The sequence below is a fragment of the Sus scrofa genome, chromosome 1 (assembly GCF_054392235.1).
Source record: "Sus scrofa isolate SSC_HxYL_T2T_F1_AM1 chromosome 1, Sscrofa_HxYL_maternal_Yorkshire_Landrace_v2.0, whole genome shotgun sequence".
Taxonomy (NCBI): domain Eukaryota; kingdom Metazoa; phylum Chordata; class Mammalia; order Artiodactyla; family Suidae; genus Sus; species Sus scrofa.
In genome coordinates this window covers 108083815-108108617 of record NC_139383.1, presented here as the reverse complement: position 1 = coordinate 108108617, position 24803 = coordinate 108083815, and the positions used below count along the sequence as shown (strand labels likewise).

At 37.7% G+C, this 24803-nt stretch overlaps 1 protein-coding gene across 7 annotated transcripts in view; it reads left to right on the top strand.

Annotated features, from left to right (window-relative positions):
- DYM (dymeclin) overlaps positions 1 to 24803 on the top strand; it is a 381717-nt gene that overhangs the window by 245678 nt on the left and 111236 nt on the right. For all 7 annotated transcript variants that reach the window (XM_021092955.2, XM_021092922.2, XM_021092933.2 and 4 more), the window contains one exon: positions 1875 to 1977. In XM_021092955.2, the coding sequence (XP_020948614.1) occupies positions 1875 to 1977 (103 nt within the window). The remainder of the gene's footprint in view (positions 1 to 1874; positions 1978 to 24803) is intronic.

The window sequence follows — 24803 nt, the reverse complement described above, 5'->3', positions numbered from 1 at the left end:
AAGCCTATTTTGTCTAAAGTTAACATAGCCACTCCAGCTTCCTTATGACTAGTATTTATACAGTATCGCTTTTGCATTGTTTTACTGTTCACTTATCCATATCTTTAAATTTGCAAGTGTGGCTCTTGTGAATGGCATGTAGTTGGGTTTTTGCTTTTTTAATCCAGTCTGACAATCTGTGTCATTTAACCAGAGTGTTGAATCCATTTACATTTAATATAAATTTGTTTTATTCTCTGAAAATTACTCATTTAGATCTGTTAGGATGCATCTTGGAATAATCTTTTTTTTTTTTTTTTGGCCTTTTCTGGGGCCACTCTCTCGGCATATGGAGGTTCCCAGGCTAGGAGTCTAATCAGAGCTGTAGCCGCCAGCCTATGCCAGAGCCACAGCGACGCAGGATCCAAGCCTCGTCTGCAACCTACACCACAGTTCACAGCAACACTGGATCCTTAACCCACTGAACAAGGCCAGGGACTGAACCTGCAACCTCATGGTTCCTAGTCGGATTCGTTAACCACTGCGCCATGAAGGGAACTCCTACATCTTGGAATAATCTTTACTCTGGATTAGAATAGCCCCTCTCCTAAAGCAAGGCCTTTCTGAGAATTCAACTGAGTATTTATGTTCAGTGAGTTTTATCCACAATGACTGGTTGGAACCTCAGTGTCCCTCCAGCCTTTTGTGACCTCTAAAATCTCTGTTCAGTTTGTGACTCCTGGATGGTGGTTCCCTGTCATACCTTGTAGGGTCTTTTTTTGCATAGTGCACCTTAGTGTTTAGAGGATTCTTGGGCACATTGTGAACCTCCATCTTGCAACTCTCTCCAGTCTAATAATTTACCCTGCAAATTCCAGTGGCCACAGAAGCCCCAAATTCGTATCTCTGTCTTAGTTCAGCCACATACTATGTGTACTGTTTGGACCCCAGCTTTCTGAACCACAGTCTATAATGTTCCTCTAGGCAGAAACTCACTATTTGAGGGCCCACATGGATCTCTCTTATTTTAGTGGTCATAATTCCATATTCTCATGTTCAGCATTTCATTTAATTTGTTCAGTTTTTTAGTTGTCTACACAGAGGATTTGTTCAATACCAGTTAATCCACCACAGCCAGAAACATAAATCTTATAATGCATATATTTAAAGTTATTCCTTTTTTTCTTTTTATGGCCGTACCTGTGGCATGTGGAAGTTCCTGGGCTGGGGATTAAATTGCAGCTGCAAGCTGCAGGCCTATGCCACAGCCACAGCAATACCAGATCTGAGCCACATCTTGCAGCAACACTGGATCCCTCACCCAGTGAGTGAGGCCAGGGATTGAACCCACTTCCTCGCGGACCCTATGTCAGGTTCTTGACCTGCTAAGCCAAATGGGAACTCCTAAAGTCATTCTTTGGGAGAAGTAAGAATATTAAAGCTATAACCTAGAATCATAGACTCTGTATTATGTTAGAGGAATAATCTCATCTAGTACACTTATTAGAAAGATAAGAAAATTGAGATATAGCAAGCTCGGTGATTTGTAACAGATTATCCTATAAGTTACTCATAAAGTCATTCCGTATCCCAGGTTTTCTAAATTTCTGCTCCCTGTTCTTTCCATAATAGTAATCTTCTGAAAATTTCTCCTGCATTTGAAATACAATTTTAAACTGTCAAACTTTTGTTTTTTAGACCCTTTATAATTTAAACATTCTCCTCACTTTATTTTTTGCTATATCAATAATATTATTAATCCTGCTGTTAACACAGGCATGAGAAAAGAATCACTTACAAGTACATTTTAGAATAATTGGCATTCTGTAGATAAGACCTGGAAAAGGAGATATTTAAGTCTTTTAATATAATTAAAGTTTTTGTTTGTTTTTCAGCTTGTTTTCCTTGCTGTCCAAAAAACACAACAAAGTTCTGGAACAAGCCACACAGTCCTTGAGAGGTTCACTGAGTTCCAATGATGTTCCTTTACCAGATTATGTAAGTAGTTACTGTACTTTCTCCATGAAATTTTTTCCTTTCATTGCTAAATTAAAAATAACAATACCCTTCTCTTCACAAGATATGATTGTGATCTTGGCCCCTGAGAAACGCTTAATAGGTAAATAAAGGCATGACATCTCAAATTAAGGGGGAAAATATTTGATGATTATTAACAAGTGGTTGGAGAAAGTCAACACTAAATCAGTGATTGTTAATAATTAGGAAACTTACTACCTTAGTTAAGAAAACCACTCAAACTAGTTACAGAGAAACAAAAGGAGAGATTTTATAAGAAGTGTGCAAAGGTTTCTCACTGATCTCAAAGGGAAGGCATACACCTGGATTTAAGAGAACGAGAACCTGAAATTGAAAAGCCGTTGGAATCACTCGAAATAGCCTGTCTTTCTGGGTCATTTAGTTTCTGTTATCTGCTTCTTCCTTGCTTCAGTTTTATTCTGCTGCTGCTTTCTCCAGGCCTGGTTTCTCTATTTGCTGACTGAAATAGCAACTCCAATTCCTCCCCTCACCTCTCTCCTCCTCTCCCCTCCCTTAACATGTCCTTGTGAGTGTCATGCTTCTTGCTGACTGATCAGACTCCTAATTCTTAGTTTCTGGGAGAAAGAATCTAATTGGCTCTGCTCCAGTCAGTATGCTGCTGTGGTCTTGTCAGCCATGGTCAGCAGAGAACAACAGTAACATGTTGTATTTGGTCCATTGGTTTTAAAGATGAGGAGCTAATTACCACCCGACCTCAGGGGATGATGATGGAATAGAATAGACACAGCACAGGGATGAGCATCATATGATAAGAGAAAGGAGAAGGCGTTATGAGTTCCTTTAGGACACTGCCCCCATCCATGACACTGCTTATATTTTGGGACATGCCTTAGGTGAGGATGCTAAAAATCTCATGTCACGAACCACAGAGTGGTTCTTCATGTTCTAATAAAGACCTCCCTCTTTGTTTGCTGGGGGACAACTTAGTTGATATTTAGAAGCTTTATGAGAGTTTTTATATTCTGAGTTTGAGGTGGTGATGTGTACCAGACAGGTGGAGAGTTGTTTTGCTTGTTTCCTGCTGTGGTTTGTTTCACTTCTAAATGGTTGTACTGATATGAGACTGTGGGAACAGCACCCAGTCCGGATATCAGACGCCAATAAACAGAGATAGCTGTGTGTAGCCACAACCTGACCGGTGCTATTTTTCCTCTCTTTTATTTATTTATTTAGTGTGTGTGAGAAATGTTATGATCTCTCATCCCTTTAAGGTATTAAGTTTAAAATTCCAGAGTTCTTCTCTCTTACTAAAAAAAAACCCCACCCCAGTATCTTCATTTTCCTGTAAGTTGAGTATTCTCGACTTAAAAAAACAAACAAAAAAAAAAAACAAAAAACTATTATGGCTCATTTAATTTTATCCTGTCCTTGTCCTGACTTGTTCTAAGAAAAATAATTCTTTCTAATTGCTTCCTTGAAAATCTCAATGGGGGCCAGAGTGGCAATGGGGATTATGTTTATTAAGAACTTGCATTTTGTTCGTCTGTAAATGTTTTGTCATTTTTCTACAATTTTTTTTTTTTAGGCAAGAAATAGATTTTTTTAAGGTAGGATGCTTGTGAGAGATGCAAGTGGGCAGGCAAAGAGGCTCTGCCCATTTTTATACATTTTTTGTTTGATTTATATAGTGTTCCTCTTGTTTAATCCCCAAAAATGTATTGAGTGTATATAGTACTGAAGGTGCCCTGGCAGTATTCTCCTTTAACCAGAGGCTAGAAAATTGATACTTCTTTGACAAAATAGGTCATATTTAATAGTATTTGCCAATTACGGGGGTGATTATGCAGTGAAAGGATAAGCTGAACTCCTGATGGACATATGCATTCTACTCTTGAACTCTACAGTTTTTAAAGTCATTGAACTGTTTTCTTCTTGCATGAAATTTTCACCAAGTTGAAATGAATTTCTTAAAACTTCTGCTTCCTGGAAATCCAAGGAAAGTTCCATTTGGAATCTATCATTGTCCTTATTTTAACATTTGTGTGTATGATACTTTGCAAATCACAACATTTTCCAAATGGGCTTCTGAAGTTGGGTTTTGATGACTTTCCTCAGAGTTTAGTGAAGAGGGCAGGTAACACTGATTCAGAAGTAGAAATGATAACTGAAATCACTCCTCCTGCCACTGATCTGAAAGGTGATTAAAGAAAACAGTAGCAACCTTAAAAAAGTAAGTGGTACACTATGTACATCTTTGGTGATAACTCAGGTTCTATTGGTCATTGCCATTGCTCACAACACTATGTATAAGTGAATTAACATTTGAAGCCATGTTTTCATTGTTATTCTCTTTTAAATTGCTTGTTAAATGGGAAAATTAGGTTTGTCCCTTTTTTCTTCCCTAGAAATGGCCAACAGCCACATAAAATTATGTGTCCTGGACTAATGCTTAGACCTCTTATGTGTAAAAGATGGAAAAGGCAAATGAAAGGGTCCTCATGCAGTGGTGGAATCCTGGATGTATACTTGCCACACCAGGATGGAGAGAACTGTGTTAGCAAGGAGTTTGATTATAAGCATATGTTTTCCTTCTCACTGTAGTACATAGAGTACTTTCAGTCTGCCTAGGGATTTCTGAGTTTAAGAAAGTGTTTATTCTCATTATACCATATAACTCGCCAGTCAATTGAGTAACAACGTAGAAAGCAGATAGCAAGTTACAAAAGCATTAGTGTTATTACTTTAGTACAGCCATGTTTGTCTGAACATCTCAGGGGAAAGCTGAAGCCTTCAACCAGCTTCTAGATAATAAGGAAATGCCCTGGCTGCTTAAAGAAAAATAAAACAAAAATTGCACTCAGGTTCTCCATAGGGAGAGAGAATGCCCACCACAGAGAGGGTTAAGCGTGTCTAGGAAAGACAGTGAAGTTCAGTTGGCGTGGCTGAGCTCTGATGTCTTTATACCAGAGTTTCATAAAATTTAATTCAGTAACTGAAGAGTCATGGGAGAATTCTTAAAAGACTCTTTTGACAATTTTTTAATAAGAATAAACCTCTGAAAAAGAGCGGATGTACATATATATATATAAATCAACCACTATTGTGCAGCAGAAATTATCGCAACAATATAAATTAATTATACTTCAATAAAACTTTAAAAAATGAAAAAACAGCAAAAAGAATAAACCTCTCAAACAATTTTGGCCATATAAAAACAGAACCTGAATATAGAAAATGAAACAAAAATAATGAGTTATAGTTGCTTTTTAAATACAACTGAGCTTTTAATTATGACTCTTGTCGCCATATCACGTAAGCTTTGTTTCCCTAACTTCTAACAATTAGCCACTACTTGAGAGGAATCTAACTTTTATTTGAGGTGGAATCATGAGGAACCAAATTATATTGCCCCCTAATCATCAAAGAACTTTTGAACCTTTTCACAGGACCCACTTTTCCATCTCATTCCCAAAGTAAATGCAAAGGCCCAAGCCAAAAAGACCCTGGCCAAAAAGAGTTAGGAGCCAGATCAGAAAATCAGAAGAATAAATAGAAACAGTTTATCATCAACTTTCTGAGCAAATACAGTCATTCCCCACTTCCCCACAATTTTGCTTTCTGAGGTTGCATTTACCCAGAATCAGCCATGGTCTAAAAATCTTAAAATGGAGAATTCCAGAAATAAACAATTCATAGTTTTAAATTTCATTCATTCTGAGTAGCATGATGAAATCTCTCGATGTCCAGCTCTGTCCTGCCTGGGACATGAATCATCCCTTTGTCCAGCATATCCCGACTGTTAGTCACATAGTAGCCATCTGGGTTATCAGATGACTTTCAGACATTTGGTTTCTTCAGAAATGTATTATGAAGTCTTCTGACCTTGTTCCATATGACAAGATAATTTAAATTCAGGAATTTTTCCATTTTTTCCCCTTGTTCATTTTAGGTCTTTCTGTTTTGAAGATTCCTTGTCAGTGTTTACTATTTAACTCAAATGTCAAAACCATTTGACTCAAATAGTTGATCGGTTGGGTAATATTGAAAGCTATCTTCAGCCATCTGTTTGTGCCTTTATTGAGCTGGTGTTAATATCTTCTTCTTCACACACACACAAGTAAATAAATACAAAAATACACGTACATACTTCTCTGTATTTCATAGTATCAGTTTTGGATGAGACTGTCACTTAAAAATTTTTCTGAAGATTTAAAGGTTGGAGTCAAGAATCTAACTTTTATAAAATATGAAAACAGGGATTCCCATCATGGCACAGCAGAAACAAATCCGACTAGGAACCATGAAGTTGCGGGTTCAATCCCTGGCCTTGCTCAGTGGATTAAGGATCCCGTGTTGCCATAGGCTGCGAGGTAGGTCGCGCACACAGCTCGGATCTGGCATTGCTATGGCTGTGTCATAAGCCGGCAGCTGTAGCTCTGATTAGACTCCTAGCCTGGGAACCTCCATATGCCACAGGTGCGGCCCTAAAAAGACAGAGAAAAAAAAGCAAAAACTTGAAGACAATTATTGGAGTTCCTGCTGTGGTGCAGTTGGTTAAAAATCTCGATTTCAGTCCCTGGCCCAAGAACTTCCATATGATGCAGGTGCAGTCATTTAAAATATATATATATATATTTCTTAAATGTGTCGCCATATCTAAGAAGTTTGAAACTACGAAATTTGTCACTGTTAAAACAGTTCCTTTTAGATGTTGTCTTTTTTTTTTTTTTTTTTTTTTCATTTTAGGGCCACACCTGAAGCATATGGAAGTTCCCAAGCTAGGGGTCGAATCTGAGCTGCAGCTGCTGGCCCATGCCACAGCCACAGCAATGCCGGATCCGAGCCATGTCTGCAGCCTACACCACAGCTCATGGCAATGCCAGTTCCTTAACCCACTGAGCAAGGCCAGGGATTGAACCCACATCCTCATGGATGCTTGTCATATTCTTAACCCACTGTGCCTCAATGGGAACTCCTAGATGTTGTCATTTTTGAAGAAATTGTTCTGGGGTATTTATCCCAGTGATGGCGACATTAATCAGAAATATTGCTTAAAACTTTGATTTTGAGAGTTACTACTGTGGCGCAGTGGGTTAATGATCCAGCTTGTCTCTGTAGAGGTGCTGGTTTGATCTCCAGCCCAGTGCAGTATGTTAAAGGACCTGGTGTTGCTGTAGCTGTGGTAGGTAGGTCGCATTTCCACCTGTGATTCTATCCCTGGCCTGGGAACTTCTATATGTCACAGGAGCAGCAAAAAAAGGAAACAAAACAAAACTTTGATTTTTGGGATTATTTTAACATGATGTGAGGTAAAAATGAAGACGGCATAGCACATACACACCTATGGGGGTTCTAAAAGGCTATTTAAAACAAATGCATGAGGAGTTCCTGCTGTGGCTCAGTGGTAACAAACCTAACCCTAATCCATGAGGGTGTGGGTTTGATCCTTGGCCCCACTCAGTGAGTTAAGGATCCGGTGTTGCCATGAGCTGCAGCGTAGGTCACAGACACAGCTTGGATCCTGTGTTGCTGTGTCTGTAGCATAGGCCGGCAGCTGCAGTTCTGATTGGATCTCTAGCCTGTAAACTTCCATAGTGGCCCTTAAAAAAAAAAAGAAAAAAAAGAAAAAAAAAACCTACAAAAAACAAATGCACAACTAAAATACAATCCAAAAATGACAGATTTTATAAGAGAGCTATAACCAAACTTGTGGCATCTTGGAAGAGGGAGAGAACAACTTTGGGGAAGGTGAAGAGGAATTATTTTTATTGAAAGGAGTTGAAATTTGAGCTGGGTGGTATTTTTAAAAGGAGACATTAAGGCTGGAAAACATTCCAGGGGTTATGCTTTTTGAACAAGGGTATAGACGTGAAAACATCACATTATTGCCACTGGGTTTCACATGTCCAGCACGGTGTCTGGCATGTGTAATAGGTGCTCAAGAACTATTTGTTACCCCTTTCTCATACCATACACAAAAATTAACTTAAAATGGGCCATACACCTAAATGTAGAGATAAAATTGTAAAACCTTTAGAAGAAAATATAGAAGTAAATCTTTAAAACTTTGGGTTAGACAAAGACTTCATAGATGATACCAAAAACACAAGCAACGAAAGGATACATAAATTGAACTTCATCAAAATTTAAAACTTGTGCCTCAAAGGACCATTAAGAAAGTAAAAATACAATCCAGAGAATAGGGGGAAAAATACTCGCAAATCTTACATCTGATAAGAGGCTAGTATTCAGAACATGTAGAGAACCCTTAGAGGTCAATTATAAAAAGACAGTCCAGTTTTTAAATATTTTGTAGCTTGGTTCTTTTGTAGCTGTCTGGCCTTGGGCAGGTCATTTTGCCTCTCTGGGGCCTCAGTTGCCTCATATGTAAGATGGGAGTAACAGTAGAACCTACTACCCAGAGTTGTTGTGAAGATTAAATAATGAGGAGTTTACTTCATGGCTTAGTGGGTTAAGAACTGGATGTAGTGTCTGTGAGAATTCAGCTTCAATTGCTATCCTTGCTCAGTGGGTGAAGGATCCGGCATTGCCACAAGCTGCAGATAGGTCACAAATGTGGCTCAGATCTGGTGTTGCTGTGGTTGTGGTATAGGCCAGCAGCTGCAGCTCTGATTAGACCCCTATCCCAGGAACAGGTGTGGCCATAAAAAGAAAAAAAAAAAAAAAAAAAGATTAAGTAATGAGTCCGGGTAGGGTCCTTGGCATACAGCATACTTATTAAGTGTCAGCTTCTACAATTATGCTGGCAGCTCCTGTGTGGAAGAGACATTCTAGAACCACAGGAAGTAGTTCAGAGGATGGAGATGTGTCTGTGCCCCCTGGTGACAGGGAGAGCTTCCTGCAGGAGGAGAGATGTGACATCAGTGGAGAGGGAGGAATAACAGAGGCACCCTTAGCTGACACAGATAAGCAGCAGCATCAAAGGCATGTCTAACCTTTTTTGGCATCAAGGGATGAATCTCAGCCCCAAAGATGGACCTTCACTTCCCATCGTGCTCCCTGACTTTAGAATTACCGGAGCTGGATATGTTCCAGAGGCCCTAAAATGAACCAAACCAGAATGACCACCAAGAGCAAAGGAATGAGTTATATTGCCATCTGTCTAGTCATTCAGCTATCTTTCCTGAGTGCCAGGCATGGGCCTGGCACTTGGGTAAGTCAGTGACTAGCTGGATCCTTAGCAAACTCATTTCCTCTCCTTGATTACACAGCCAAGCAACATTTTCCAATATCCTTGCATCTTGCTGGGGGTATCTGACAAGCTCTAGCCAGTGGAATGTAGGTGGAAGTGATCTTTCACCACTTCTCTCCCTTCATCTTCCTCCAGCTAGATGCAGGAAATCCAGTGGGAGGTTGCAGGATCCCAGGGGATGGATGACAGTGTCTGGACCCCTGAATCATCTTATAGAAGGCAAACTGAGTACCCTGCTGGACTGTGATTCAAATGAGCCATAAAGTGTTCACTACATTTTTTTAAATGGGCAAAAGGTCTGAATAGACATTTCTCCAAAGAAGACTTACAAGTGACCAATAAGCACATCCAAAGATGCTCAACATCATTAGCCATTAGGGAAATGCACATCACAACTACAAAGAAGTTCACATTCATTAATCAAAAAGACAGATTATCACAAGTGTTGGTCAGAGGGAGGAGAAATTAGAACTTCATACAACTCTTGGTGAGCATGTAAAATTGCATGGCTGCTTTGGAAAATAATACACAGTTCCTCAAAAGGCCAAAAATATAGAATAACCATATGACCCAGCATAGGGTAATTAATAAACCCAAAGAACTGGAAACATAAGTCCACACATACATGTGAATGTCCTTAGCACCTTTATGCACAATAGCCAAAAAATGGCAATGACCCAAATGTTCATCCACTGGTAAATGGATAGATGTGTATATCCATACGGTGGAATATTATTTGACAATAAAAAGGAATGGAGTCCTAATATGTGCTTCAGCATGGAGAAACCTTGGGAGCACGCCAAGTGGAGGAAACCATGACAGAGGCCATGTTTCATTTGTATGAAATGTCCATAGAAGCCGAATCTAAGGAGGTAGATAGATAGTGAATCCGTCGGGCTGGAAGTGTGGTGCAGGATGGCAAATGACTGCCAATGGTTGATGATTCGGGGATGATTGAAATATTGGAAAATTAGATTGTGGTGATGGTCGCACAATTCTGAATGTACTAAAACCCATTGAATTGTACATTTTAAATTGACAAAAGTACATGGTGCGAGAATGTTATCACGGTGAAGCCATTGAAACAAAAAAGTAGGACTTGGAGCACTCGGGAAAAAAGAACTGTGTGTTGAATGTAATGGTATATAGATACCAGCTTGGCTGGCATTATGGCTTGAGTATAAAGTAGAAAAATAAATTTTGTACTTTTAAAAAGTTAATATTTTCAAGGAGAGAGAATATGTTTCTTGAGCGGTGACTTGAGAAACTGCCAGTCAGTTAGATAAGCAGTTACACAAAGGTGTGTGTATTTTTCAGCCTCCTTGAAGAGCAAAAAAACGGAAACAAGCACAATCTGGCAGTAGGGGACTGATTACAGTATAAATTTATCCAATGCAATATTCTGCCATCATTTTGTAAAATGAATTCAGTCCGTATAGGTTTATATGATAAAATATCTATAATAATTAAATCAATAGAAACAAACAGAAAACCACTCTTTATACTAAGTATGTAGGTTATGTGTACATGTATGTTTGAAAATATGCATTTAGTTTTTCTAGAATAAGGAATAAGAAACTATTAAATAGTGGCTACCTGTGGGGAGTTAGACTAAAGGGAAGGGAAAATGGAACTTATACTTTTAACCTTATACTCTTCTTTGTAGGTATAGGTCTTTACATTTTTGTCAAGTTATATGACTTACTGTCTCCTGCCCTCCTTCTCCCCTTCCCTCCTTTCTCCTCTCCCTCAGTCCTTCCTTCCTTTATTATTTTCAGATAATTTTAGACTTAGAAAAGAATTCTTTAAAAGAGTTTTAAAGAATTTCTGTATGTCCTTCACCCAGCTTTCCCTTTTGTAAATATCTTACATAACCACAGAATATTTTTCAAAACTAAGAAATTAACCTTAGGAATTCCTGTCATGGCTCAGCAGAAACGAATCTGACTAGTATCCATGAGGACACAGGTTCAATCCTTGGCCTTGGGTAAGGATCTGGCATTGCCGTGAGCTGTGGAGTAGGTTGCAGACGCAGCTCAGATCCCTAGTTGCCGGGGCTGTGATGTAGGCCAGCAGCTGCAGCTCTGATTTGACCCCTAGCTTGGGAACCTCCATATGCAGGGGGTGAGGCCCTAAAAAGACAAGAAAAAGAAAAGAAATTAACCTTGGTACAATACTGCTAACCAAAACACAAATAAATCTCGTTTGAATTTTACTGGTTTTGACACTAATGCCCTTATTCTTTTCTAGTATCCAGTCCAGGATCCCATGTTACATTTTGTTGTCACATCTCCTTAGTCTTGGATTTCGTGATCTTGACACTTTAGAAGAGTACTGGTCAGTTGTTTTGTAGAATGTCCCTCAGTTTGGGTTTGTCTGGCATTTTCTCATGATCGGATTAATGTTATGCATTCTGAGAAGGAGACTACACAAGTTGGTGTCATTTCAGGGAGTGCACGATGTTGGTGTGTATTACTGTGATATTTACCTTGAACACTTCACTAGGATTATATCTGCCAAGATTCTCCACTATAAGCTTGCTCATTTCCCCTTTGTGTTTACTGTATGTTTTATGTAATAATTATTTCTACTATTTGTAAATACTTTATTAGATTATTAAATATTTCCACTCTGTTGGAATGGGGGAGATACTTTGAAATTATGCCAGTACCCTGTTTCTGCCTAAATTTCCCCACAAATTTGGCATCCATGGATCAATCTTGCCTGCAGTATCATTTTCCTGATTTATTAGTGATTCTCTATTTGTCTCATTCCCTCTATATCTATTGAAAGAATTCCTCTGCGAGGAGGAGTTGTCACCTCTCCCCAGTGTATTTATTTATGCAGTCATTTATCTATATCAGTATGGACTCCTGAGTACTTGTAATTTTCTTCTTATCATCTAGGACTGTTGCTATTTTGTTACTTAGGTTATTCAGCTTTGGCCACAGAGAGCTCTTTGAAGGTTGTATTCACTGCCCTTTGAATATGCTCCTACCTTTTTTTTTCCTTTGAGACTTTCAAGATGCTCCAACTCATCTGGTATTTCCCCTGCTCCAGCCCCCAAATCAAGCAGTTCTCTGAGGAGAATCATGAAATTTGAATCAAGATCTTTGTAGTTATTTCATAATGTTGAAACCAGTGGTGAAAAACAGAGCCAAATCTTGAGAATAAGTTTGGAGAACGTCCCTTGAAACAATTGCTTGAACTTAAGTAGATTCCAGCCCCTCACTGATTAGGTCCCAGGAAGTTTCTTCCCTAGAACAATTCATTTTAAAAATCAAATAAATAAGCCCTCTAGCCAAGTGAGTAAGCTCTACACCCCATCCCTGCCCTCCCCCCCTTTTTTTCCTAATTGAACACCAGCCCTGACTTTCACACAATCAGACTGATTTTCTTGGTTGCTTTCTGACTCGGCTTTGGATTCATTTCTGAACTAGGAGTTGCAGAAATGTTCTGAGAATGCTCCTAAGGACAGTTTTAGTTGGAGGGATTCCCCTCTTATTTAAAAAAGAAAAATAAATTCCTTTGTTCTTAAACAGAACACCTGAATTGAGGGAAAGACTATTCCCTTTCTTTATTCCTTGAGAGCATGTTTATCCTGTCCCTTTTTACAAGGTATGGCAGAATATTCCTTATAAGGGTTTTTAAAATATTATCATTATGGAGTTCCCGTCATGGCTTAGAGGTTAGCAAACCCGACTAGCATCCATGAGGACGTGGGTTAGATCCCTGGCCTTGCTGTGAGCTGTGGTGTAGGTCACAGACACAGCTCAGACCCCACGTTGTTGTGGCTGTGGAGTAGGCTGGTGGCTACAGTTCGAATGGACCCCTATCCTGGGAGCCTCCATATGCCACGGGTGTGGCTCTAAAAAACAAAAAGACAAAAAAAAAAAATATATATATATATATCATTAAAAATACTTAAGTAACTATTATGTTCCTTCCACTGCCTTATAAAAGGAAAAATGATGTGTTACATTGAAATCTGGGAATGATTAATTAACTTTCTAAGTAAAGTTTAAAGAATACAGGAAAAATAGGCCATGCATATTAAATTCAGTAGCAATGTGTGATAGATTTGTAAAAAGCCAGTGATCACAGTTTTTCCCCCTTTCCATTGTAGTGAAAATATTCTTACCTGCTGCTGTACAGAGCTAGTATACCAACATCTTTTCCTAAGATTCTTCAAACTTTGTTATTTAAGAAATCATTAAAAAATTTTTTGCTTGAATTTTGATTATTTTTCCCTCTCTTTCTCCCTTTCTGCCTGAGTTCATAGTTCCTAATAGGAAGAAAAGAAGTCTACTATTTGGAATTTTCTTTGATATATCCTTGATTTACATGGCAAATAGAAAGCAGCTGTCTATTTAAGCATCTAATTCTTGAAACCATAGTCCCCTCAAGCGTCATCTGGAAATAATGTAGCTTGTAAAACAAAGCTAAGAAGAAAAGGCAATGTTTGTTTTATGTGGGATGAATGATTTCTGTTGGGGTCCTTTAATTCGGCTATTATGAGGGTTATTAAAAAGCAGTATTACAAAAGAGGTTTAAATGAAAAGAATTTTTTTGAGCTGGTATCTTATTATTACAGTTGATTATAGTCAAAGCTGCAAATATTTTATAAATGGCACTTTATTATAGTTTCTCCAAATAAGACCCCCAAAAACTAGTAATCTTACTCATTGTACGAGTGGAAATTCAACTCTTTCCTTAGTGGATTTAATTTCTGAAAACAAATTGCATTTGAGAATTCAGCTCTGCCTGTTTTCCTGGAAATGTCATGGCTTTCTGAAAAATTCTTAAGAATTCTTACAAGAATATTTGGGGATTACCTTATAAGTGCAAAAATGAACATGAAAGCATCAGCATTTACCTAGGCTTCAGGTATTATTAGAAGATTCAGTTAACACCAGATAAAGATAAGCCTAAATTGCTTCTTAACTTATGAATTATTTGAGTTTCTGAGTTGTGAAATTGGGGGTCTCATGAGAAGTGGCATATACTCTGGGAAGCAGAAGACAGGTTACTTTGTGCCTTGACGGTTGTTAGAGGCTCTTTGATGGTTGGAGTGTATTGGCGTTCCTGATTTGTTAACACAGCAGAGTAGTTGTTTTTTTGGGTAGTTGACATATAAGAATGAAGTTTCGGTCCTTAATTGTACTTGGTACCGCAGAAATGAAGTTACTTAGCATGTTTGTTTATTAATAAATAGGGCAGGTGTGGTTCATTATTTTTATGCAATTGAGTCCAATCTCTCACCTGGTATCTTCTATGATCTGAAATTTTGATTGAGATCATCATGAGGAAAGTATTGTGTTGCTCTGAAACATACCTTTTTTCTTTAATTACAATGATAGTTGATCAATGTAGTTGTTGAATTAATGACTTACCCTTTTGAGGGTCAGGTTCTAAACATCTTCTAAAAAGTACTGAGCCTTTAAATAACCAGGTATTAACCCTCTTATGAAGTTGTATCATACTGGTCAGTGAACTCAATTAGAGCAATTTTTATTTCACTGTTAGTAGTTTTTTAGCTCATTAACCAATTCCAAGTCCTAAATTTCCCAAGCCCGTTGTGAATGCTCCATATAATTACTGATATTATCCAGGTGAACAGTTAGTAATACCAGTTACAAAGGAGTAGTAAATGTATTAAAAAAGAAAAAAAACTCCATATGGTACTTGAAATTCCTTATTTCATCCAATAAGTAGTGAGCAGCTCCTACCTTCTCAGGCACTTTTCTCTGGATCTCTGCCCTCATGAAGCTTACATTCTAATGAAGAGAGACATATAATGATTGTATGCACAGGCAAATGAATGAACAAATGAATGAAATGTTAGAAGTTCCCATGGGAAAATAAAGCAGGATAAAGAGTTTGGGAGTGCTAGCAATGGAAAGGTAGCAGTGTGATAGGTGGCCAGTGGAGGTGGCCTTGCTGAAAAGGTGACATTGGAGCAGAACCTGAGGAAGGAGAAGCAGTGAGTCATGTAGCTATCTAGAGGACATGTGTTCGAGGAAGGTGAAACAGGGAGTGCAGAGTGCTTGACCCAGGAACCTCCATCAGCCCTGCCAGGGTATTGTGGCTTGGAAAGAGATTGTCTGGACTATATTTATAATTATCTTGAACAAATGCATATTGAGGAATGATCCAGAAAATTTTGGGATAGAGCAACAGCGTAAAAATTAGAAGACCTGTGTTTGCTTTTTTGTTGTAGTTTTTTAACTGTGGGCTTGGACAACTTTTGCCATTCTGACCCTTGTTTTTCTTGCTTTTAAATTGTATCTTGAAGTAGATTTTGTGTGTGTGTGTCATTTCTTTAACATCAACATTTTCTGGTTCCATTAGTTCTATGAAGAGACACTGGATGTGTAGAAAGGGATTGTACTGCTGCAATGCACAGCAATGACAGGGGATTCCATTCTCATTGCATTTTGTATGAACCATGTCTCCTGAGCTATGTCCCAGAATACAGTGTGCATGGTGTGCCCTGGACGTAGACAATAATAGTGGGCCTGGGTGTTTGGCAAGGCTGGGTAGGAAATGCAGAGTGATGATGCAGACCCTTTCTTTAAGGAGTTTAGACAGACATTTGTAGATATCACAGAATGATGTTCATATTTATGGATAAGATACATATCAGGTTGTTTTGTAGACTACTAGAGGTGGATAAATTTTATTTTTAAATAAAATTAGAAATAAAAATCATTTCAGAAATGTTAGACTCTACACAAAGATATTTAGTAAAGAAATACATATGCCTTAAGAAAAATAGAAAGTAAAAGGAAGAAAAGCTTGAAAGCAAAAAGGGAATGAAAGAAATAAAAGGATTTGAGGGAAAATGACTAAATACTATAGGTGAAGATCCAACATATATAAAATAGGAGTTCCTTGGTGGCTCAGTGGATTAAGGTTCCAGTGTTGTCACTGCTTTGGCCCTGGTTACTGCTGTGATGCGGGTTCAGTCCCTGGCCTGCGAACTTCTACATGCTGTGGGTGAGGCCAAAAAAAAAAAGATCCCTCATATATAAACTAGGAATTCCCCCTTCAAAAAAATAAAAATAAAAAAATACTTAAAGCTATGCTTTAAGGAAACTTTCCTAAAATTATGAGGAAAAATGTTTTGAGACTGCATGTTGAAAGAACGTGTACTGTATGCCTTGGAAAATCAACTCAGGACAACAAATACCAGAATCCAGTGAACTTGCAAAGTAACAAAGCTAAAGAGAAAGAAGAGCTAAGGAGTACTCAGACAAAAAGACCAGGTCACTTTTAAGGAAAGGAAGTTAAATTGTCAACAGACTTTTTGGCAGTGTTTTATGCCACATTAAAACGGAATAACATTTTAAAGATACTTAAGGAAAGCAATGTAAGCCAAGGATTTTATATCCCACCAAACTGACTGGTAGATATAAGAGATACAATCTTATGAAATCTAGGAACTCTGAGAGTACTGTTCCCTTCCTGAGGCCTCTGCTACAGTAGTGGTCAGCAAAGGTTTTCTCTAAAGAGCCAAAGAGTAAACATTTTAGACTTTGCAGGCTACATGCTGTCTTTGTGGCATATCTTTGTTTGGGGTATTTTGTTTTGTTTACAATCCTTTAAAAATGTAAAAACCATTCTTAGCTCAAAGACCATGTTAGAACAGGCCACAGATCTAACCTGGCCTGTGGTTCGTAGTTTGCCAATTCCTATACTAGAGAAAGAACTTTAGACAACCACAATGACTGGAGAAATATGAAGAAGAAGATTAATGATGAGCATTAGCTGTATTTTTACTTGTAGAACTAACTCCAAATAATACACAGGAAGGAGAGAGTGTATTATAGTATGAAAGACTGTCTCTGATAATGAAGATACATCACAGCTATTAAAATATAGAGGGGAGAAATGGGGAGAACATGGAAAAAGTGGAATAAGCTGCTGATTGCCTGATGGTTAACTGGGAGTTAAAGGATATTATTTCAGAATGGGTGCTGAGAGAGAAGTGGGAGGAAGAAGAGGAGGTAATTACCTAATGTGATATTGCTTACAGAAGCAAACCAAAACAAAATGACCAAAAATAAGACAGGCATTATATAAAGTTATTCACATAAAGGTAACTATTAGAACAAAAACACAAATTTCCTGAATACCAAAAAATATACCAAACATAAAATATAAAAAGAAAGCAAATATAATAGGCCCCATATGGAAAGGCTACTATCCAAAAGACCTGCATATATGAATATAACATAAAGTTATATGTGAGAATATTGAAAACAAACAAATTGACCTTCAGTCTATAACTCTATCAATAAGAACTGGTCGAATGAACTTCGGTACATTCACACAGTAGAATGCTATCCAGCTATAGAAATGAATGAAAAATATTTCGATATGAGACTCTGTAAGTTACCACATCCTCCTCAGGACAGGTTGGTGTTATCCATTTGTGTCTATTTATGTTTGAAAAGAAAAAAACGAAGGATAAATTATAAAAAAAATTTTTTTTTAAGTTACTTATAAGGAGAGTGAAGAGTGTGAAAGTGTCTGAGAGGAATAAAGGTAGACTTCAATTGTTTTTTTTTAGATTTAACTTAAGAACTAACTGCATAGATAGTTCTTAAATTAAGAAAAAGTTCCTTCTGTAGAGTTGGATTGAATATTAGTGGTTATACATATAACATAATAAAACAGTTTAAAAAAGCAATCTCTAAAATTTAAATGAATTGAAATAAATAACCCTAAATATACATCCAGTTGGTGGTATAACCAAACCAACCATCCAAGTGACTCTTCATCTCTAGTAAGCTGTAGCTTAATTATACAACTGAAAAGAAAATTAAACTGCTTTTACTAATCCTATTTGTGTAGCAACCTTGGTATTGTTATTTCAAGACATGACTTTGTAATGTGAGATAAAACAAATGAGTAGTCCTACAGTATTCTAATTATGTTTTCCCCATTGTCTTGGGAACCTGGATTCTTGGTGTGGGAGCAGTATATGAAGATGTAAAGTCGAAGAGATTGAGTAAAAGCTCTTTGATCATAGTTTGAATAGGAAGTCTCTGTATGGACTCAGGTTTTTTGTTTTTTAATATCTGTAGCTATGCCTAGTCATTCTAATTCTGTCCTTTGAACTCATAGAAATGATGACCAGCCCAGTAGCATAGCATTGAGCATTGCTAGCAACCAGATTTCCATTAAAAGGAACAAAGAATTTATCCTACCTTCATATAAGATAGTAATAAAATAAATAGATATGAGAAAGTTCCTCTTTAGAGAATTATTATAGCTGATAACTGAAAAGGGAATGATACAATTAGAATATCACCATCCAGCTAACCTTAATAAATTAGTAGAGCCAAAACACAAGTGGCTACTGACTTATAAAAAGAGATAACCAGGGGAGTTCCCATTGTGGCTCAGTGGAACTGTATCTGACTAGTATCCATGAGGACAAGGGTTCGATCCCTGGCCTTGCTCAGTGGGTTAAGGATCCGGCATTGCTGTGTGCTGTGGTATAGGTTGCAGACTCAGCTCGGATCTGGCGTTGCAGTGGCTGTGGCGTGGATGTAAATGCAAAAGTACACTTTCTTTCCCACTAGAGATCCAAGTAGAACCAAGATGAAGTCTGCATTTAACAGAAATGCTCTAGAACTGATTCCAGAAATAGAGTGGAGGTGACTGCTCAAATCTCTTTCTAACTCTCTATCCTGTGATTCGTTTTGTGTCTATTTATCACCAACCTCATTGCTTTATTTCATCTCATTGAATAACTCAGGGTGAGACCTCTCTCATTGTAGCATCATTATTGCTTATAGAGGTAGAACACTCTAGAAAGCTTCATGGAACTTCCATGATGCTGGGAGACCTGGCCATTGTCCTTGGGGAACCTCAGTAACATCACAAAGGGAAGCCACAGAGGCTTTTTAAAATGAATTTATTGTAGGAAATTTATATTCTCAACATGTAAATAATAGTATGCATCTACTTACTTTTCCATGAAAAGAGGAAAACATACAAGTTCTTATATAAAAGTCATTGATAAATCATATGAGCTTCAGTTTCTCCATCCAAGAAGAAAGACTCTGGAGTCATACATACCTGGATTTGAATCCCACTTCTCCCTCTTAGTAGCTATGTAATAGTAAGGAAATGACTTAATCTTTGGAGTTTTAATTTCCACTTCTAAAAATAATCACAAAAGTCCTACTCTTGGTTACTTATTAGTCTTTAATTAGGATTAAACAGAGTAAATACAAATGTAAAACACCACATAAATTCAAGGAGGGCATCACCCATTTGAAACACATGATTTTATTCATGTTGTATTTTTCCCTAGGCTTTGAGTATGCAGTGATGAATGAACAGACATGGATCCTGCTGGCCTCAGGGAGCTAGTGGAGGGAAAGGCTCCATCAGTTAGCAAGCAAATGAATACAAAATTATAAATAGGGTTAGGGAAAATAACTTCCAAATAATGCAAGAGAATCACAAGAATCTTAATTTAGATTTTGGGATGTGGAAGAGATCGAGTATTTGCTCTTTGAGAAAGTGATGCTTAACTGAGACCTGATAAATGAGTAACCACCAGAGGAAGAGTGGGAGTAGAGTGTTTTAATAGCATATGCAAAGGCAACTGAAGCAGGACAGGGAAACTGTAAGCAGTTCCAGGAACCTGTAAGCAGACCAGAATGTCTTAGAGTGTGGATGTGGGAGGTAGGGGGGAGTACCACTAAATGAGATTGGAGTGATGGGCTCCTCAATTGTAAGGAGTTCAGATGTTATCCAAAGTTCAGCATGAAATCATGAAAGGGTTTTGAACAATGGGGTGAATGGCCTGATGTGCCTTTGAAAAAAAAATATTGTGAAATGATTTAAAGAGGTGAGAGTTGAGACTGAGTGAGCCTTCAGTGAAGTCAACTTGGTGAGAGATGATGGTGGCTTAGAAATCAGAAAAGTCTAGACTGGAAATGGAAATGCAGAATAAGATATTCAAAGTCATGAGATAGATGAGAGTACAGTGAGACAGGAAGAGGCCTGAGAAGGAAGGAGGGATGGGTCCAGAGCCCTGACAGGCCTCCAGCCTTCAGAAGTCAGGTAGAAGAGGAAGTTCACTATGTCAGGTCGGCAGGTCTTCAAGAGGAAGAAATGTTGATCCAACTGTGGATTGAAGATTGAGAATGAGATGCGGATTAAAACATAGCCACTGGATTTGGCAAAACGGAGGTGGTATCTGGGCATGTAAAAGTGGGAATTATTTTGAATAGCATAAACTGGAAAGTAGCTAGATTAATCATGAGAAGAGTCTTTTAGGGATCAGATGTTTTTAGTTGAAGTCTAAGAAAGAGGACAACATTGCTTATTCTCAATCTCCTAGTTAACCTTTCTTACCTTTGAATATGTGTAAACACCTGTTCCTACTTATTAGCATACCCAATCTTATGACGTTTTTGAGTGGACTAATGATGATAGTTAAGCTTATTTAAAATGCAAGTTAAATATCAGTACTGTAATCAATAACAACTTGGGATGGTAAACCTCATAGTAGCTAAATATCCTGGTTACTTTTCTTTAAATCTGTATGTCTGTCAGATGTTAAATTAAGTTATGCTTAATAAACCAAGTGAAAAGTACTAAAATCAAAACATACATTATCCCCACAACTCAGGTTATAGGAAGCTCCAGATGGTTTCCTCATAGCATTGGAATTATTTCCATGAGACTGCAGGATCTATTTAAGTATCTCTTACCTTATAGAATAAACTTTACATTCACCATCCCATCTGTGGTTCAAAGGAAATACTCTGAAAACATGTTATAAATGTATTTTTGCTTTACAAATGTTTGTCGTTTCCCTCTCAAAAAGTATAGAGAAAGAGGTTTTGAGAACTGAGTACAAATGACAAAAATGCGTACTGTGTAACAAAGAATGACAATTAAGAGAGGGAGAGAGAGGGAGTCTGTGTGTCTGAAAAAGCTTTAGATTGTTTTTTTTTTTTTTTTTCTTTTCAATCTTTCATCCTTGTGTCCTTACTGTTATATTACTTATGTAAAGCCTTCTGTCCATTGAGTTCAAAGCACTTACAATCATCAAGTCATTTATTTCTTGGATTTATTGAATGGGTGCCCATTGTTCAAAAGCCCGTGGGCGTAAGTACAAAGTTATAAAAGCACACAAATTAAATGTAATAGCACAGGAGCAAGAGAGAATGCCAGCAGGATCACTGTTGCGCCTATTGAGAATGCCAGACTCTTATAAAGAAAGAAAAGAAGAGAAAAAGAAAAGGAATGGAACAGCCACCTAGGGTTCGTCATGTTCTGAGAGTTACAAAATAAATTTGTCAGTCAAAAGCAATGACCATAGGGTATAGTTGAAGGGCCTAATTGAATTTAGAAGGTGCTCTGGAAAATGGTCCAACTCTCTTGGACCCAGATTCTTCCCTAGTAATGAAGCATGAGAAATTATTATTCTCTCTCCCTCATTTTGCAGATGAGATATTCAGATAAAAGGGGATTTGGTTAACTGCCGTTGTCTCAAAGCAGTGTCATCAAATTTGAAGCGTGATCCTCCTCTGAGATTCCCAGTTAAATCTTGTTTCATTTCTTTCAGCGTGTTTCCTTTTAGTTGTCTCCTTCATATGGTGGTTTAAATGTGGATAATTTCAGTTCAGTAAATCAGAAAAAAACTTAAGCTGATTCTAAAATGAATTTAGAAGAGGAAAGGCCTCATTTTTCAAGAAGTCAGTAGATAATTGAAAATTCTAAAATTAAGAAGAACCAGCACACACATACTGTTTCAGAAGAAGAAGACAGATGTTGGAGGAAATAGCTAAAATGGTTCAAAAGACTTGTCTCTGGGGAGAGGGGGTTTGGACAAGTGAGGGGAGGATGGCTTCAGGACCTGCTCTTGTTTTGTTTCGAATCTCACAGTAGCCTTGACTTTCACACTGTGTGCATTTGTTACTTTGGTAAAAATTAAAGCAAGAGTTTAGGGAAAAGAAATAACAGGAAACCAAACACATGCACAATGAATATTTAGGATCATTTTCAAAACTGAGTTTAATATATTGTTCTCTAGATCTTATTTGGCGGGTACAGTAACAGACTTGTCAGCCCCCTCACTTTATGAAGCAGAGTCTGATTTTTGGTAATTCAAGAGAGATTGGCTAAAACTGCTAATAAATTATGCATTCCACAATTAGGCATTTTTCTCCTACTTCTGGTATTCTTCCTTATTTAATTGGAAATCTCTAATGACACTGACTGAAACTCTTGAAAGCATTATAATGTGAAGTCTTCAGTGGGACACTTCCTGTGCTGTTTTATTCAAGTCTCCGCCTAAATTGCTTTTTTTTTTTTTTAATCCTCCCATTTCTCCCTATTCTTTGCCTGGAAGGATTTCCCACAACTCATAGTTCTCTCCCACTGAATTCTAGGCTCCATATAGGCAGGGATTACTTCCCTTGGTCTCTGCTTGAATCCTGCACCTAGTTCAGTGCCTTTTCACAGCACCAGTCATTCAGTATTTCTTAAGTGAATGACAGATTTCATCTGGGAATATTGTGTTAACTAATAAAGAGCTGTTGGGAGGGTTGATTAAATTGCACCAATTAGCCTGGTAACCTGAAGGAGTTAATAAAATTTCCCCAGCTGCCGAGGATACGTTGAACCAGACCTTCCAAGGCCAGAAAATTACAGGGGTTCACAGAATACCGGGCAGGTGTTCTGTATCCTTGCTGTTATCAAAGCTCTCAAGAGGTGTAAGGAATATTCAGATAGCAACTGTTTTTGAGGTCTTTTGTAAAAGGTACTTTGTAACTTTTTTTTGTGTGTGTACAAGGTTAATGCGATTTTAACTTCTCCCTCTGTGTCTTTGTCTTTCAGTTTTTGTATTTTTGCTCAACATGACTGATTTCTCACCCAATTTACTCAAATTTTGATTGACAGAAAGTTGAAGTCATTAAGAAGGTTGTAATCATTCTTTTATTTCGCTTGTTGGAACACCAAAGAGTTAGAGTTAGCAGTGACTGTTGAATAATAACCAGTAAATTAGTTCAAATAATGTCACAACATGTTTCTCAAATGTAAATCAAACACACATACAAGGAGAAAAACTGCTTCCTGAACATTTTGGTTGGAGAGGCATTTTATTAAGAAAGCAATTGAACTGCTAAAATTGATTTTATACTGCCTTGTTGTTGTTGTTCTTGGGATATTTGAGCGTTCTTGTACACCTAGTTCTCAGTATGATCTTTTGGTAAAACTAAGTGATTTTCAGGAAAGTTTGAACTGATCATTGGCTTTGTTGATGACACGAGGTGGTGGTTTCTGCGTTGCTGTGCTTGATTAGGTCCTTGTGAAAACTAAGTGAATGCCATCCGCTACAAAAGACACTCTCTTGTCGGTGATTGTTGCCCATGGGCATGTACAGTCCATTCCACTTGAGCTGGTGCACGTCTAACAACATCTATAACTTTAGACTTTAAGAAAATCGTGGTTTTCCCTTAACTAAAGAAAAAAGAAAACTGCCTGTCTCTTATCTATAAACTTACAGGACAGCTGACCAAAGAAAATTACCACTAAATCACTGCTTAATGGTCTGCACAATATAGAAAACCCTGCATCTTCATTGTGTTACTTCCGTGTACTGCCGTTGTGCTTTTGGGGTGTGTGAGAAATGCTACCGAGTGAATTTTAGCTGTTACCAGTGGTGCCAGCATTAGTACCTGAAGCAATGTACTCATTACCTCTTTTGCTTCCATTTCCTGTCTTCCTAGTAACAAAATTTTTTCCTTATTCCCAAATTGATTCAAGTAGACCTAAAGACTCACAGTAGAGGAAAGGGGAAATCATATTCTTTGTTGTCAAGTAAATTTTACTTGAGACTCCTTTAATAGCCTTTTTCTATATTTCTATATTAATATCACCTTTTCCTTGCCTCTAAAAGATGGATTTCCTTCATGCTACATTACCTATTTTGATTTTATCTTTTACATATATTGATAGTTGTTCCTATTACCCTTTGTCTAGGAAAAACTTCCAGAAGATAAAATTAAGCATCTCTCTCTTTTTCCAAAAAATCGGCACCAAATAGCAGAATGACAGGCAGCCCCAACTCATGACTTGATTGCTAAACTATGATCCTTGGGTGAGCCATTTCAAGTCAGATCCTTCTAAATGTTACATACGTTAAGTTCCGTCCCCTCAAATTAATTTCATGTGGTAGAAACACAAAAAGAGATTTCGGTGAGTGAAAAATTTGTGTTTTATAACTCTGTATCACAAACAATAACAAGATAAACATCAAGTTCTAGTTATGCTTTTGGGTGCCTTTGGGGCTTTTGAAAATCTAAGTCCAATTCCATTTAGAATGAAGACGTCTTGTTTTAGTAACTCTTCCTGTAGTAAGCATTCTTCATTACTCTAAGGACCTTCAAACTGCTTTTAAAATTAGTTTCTGCCACAAGAAATAAATTGCACATTTAATACAGAATTGCCTCCCAAAGTTTTTGAATGGTAATTGCTGGGCAATAGGCTGTTGCCATGGAAACTTCTTCAGTGATCTCTTACTCTAATTGTAGCAGCAGACTGAGTCACCCTCATTGCCATTGACCTTGCCGAA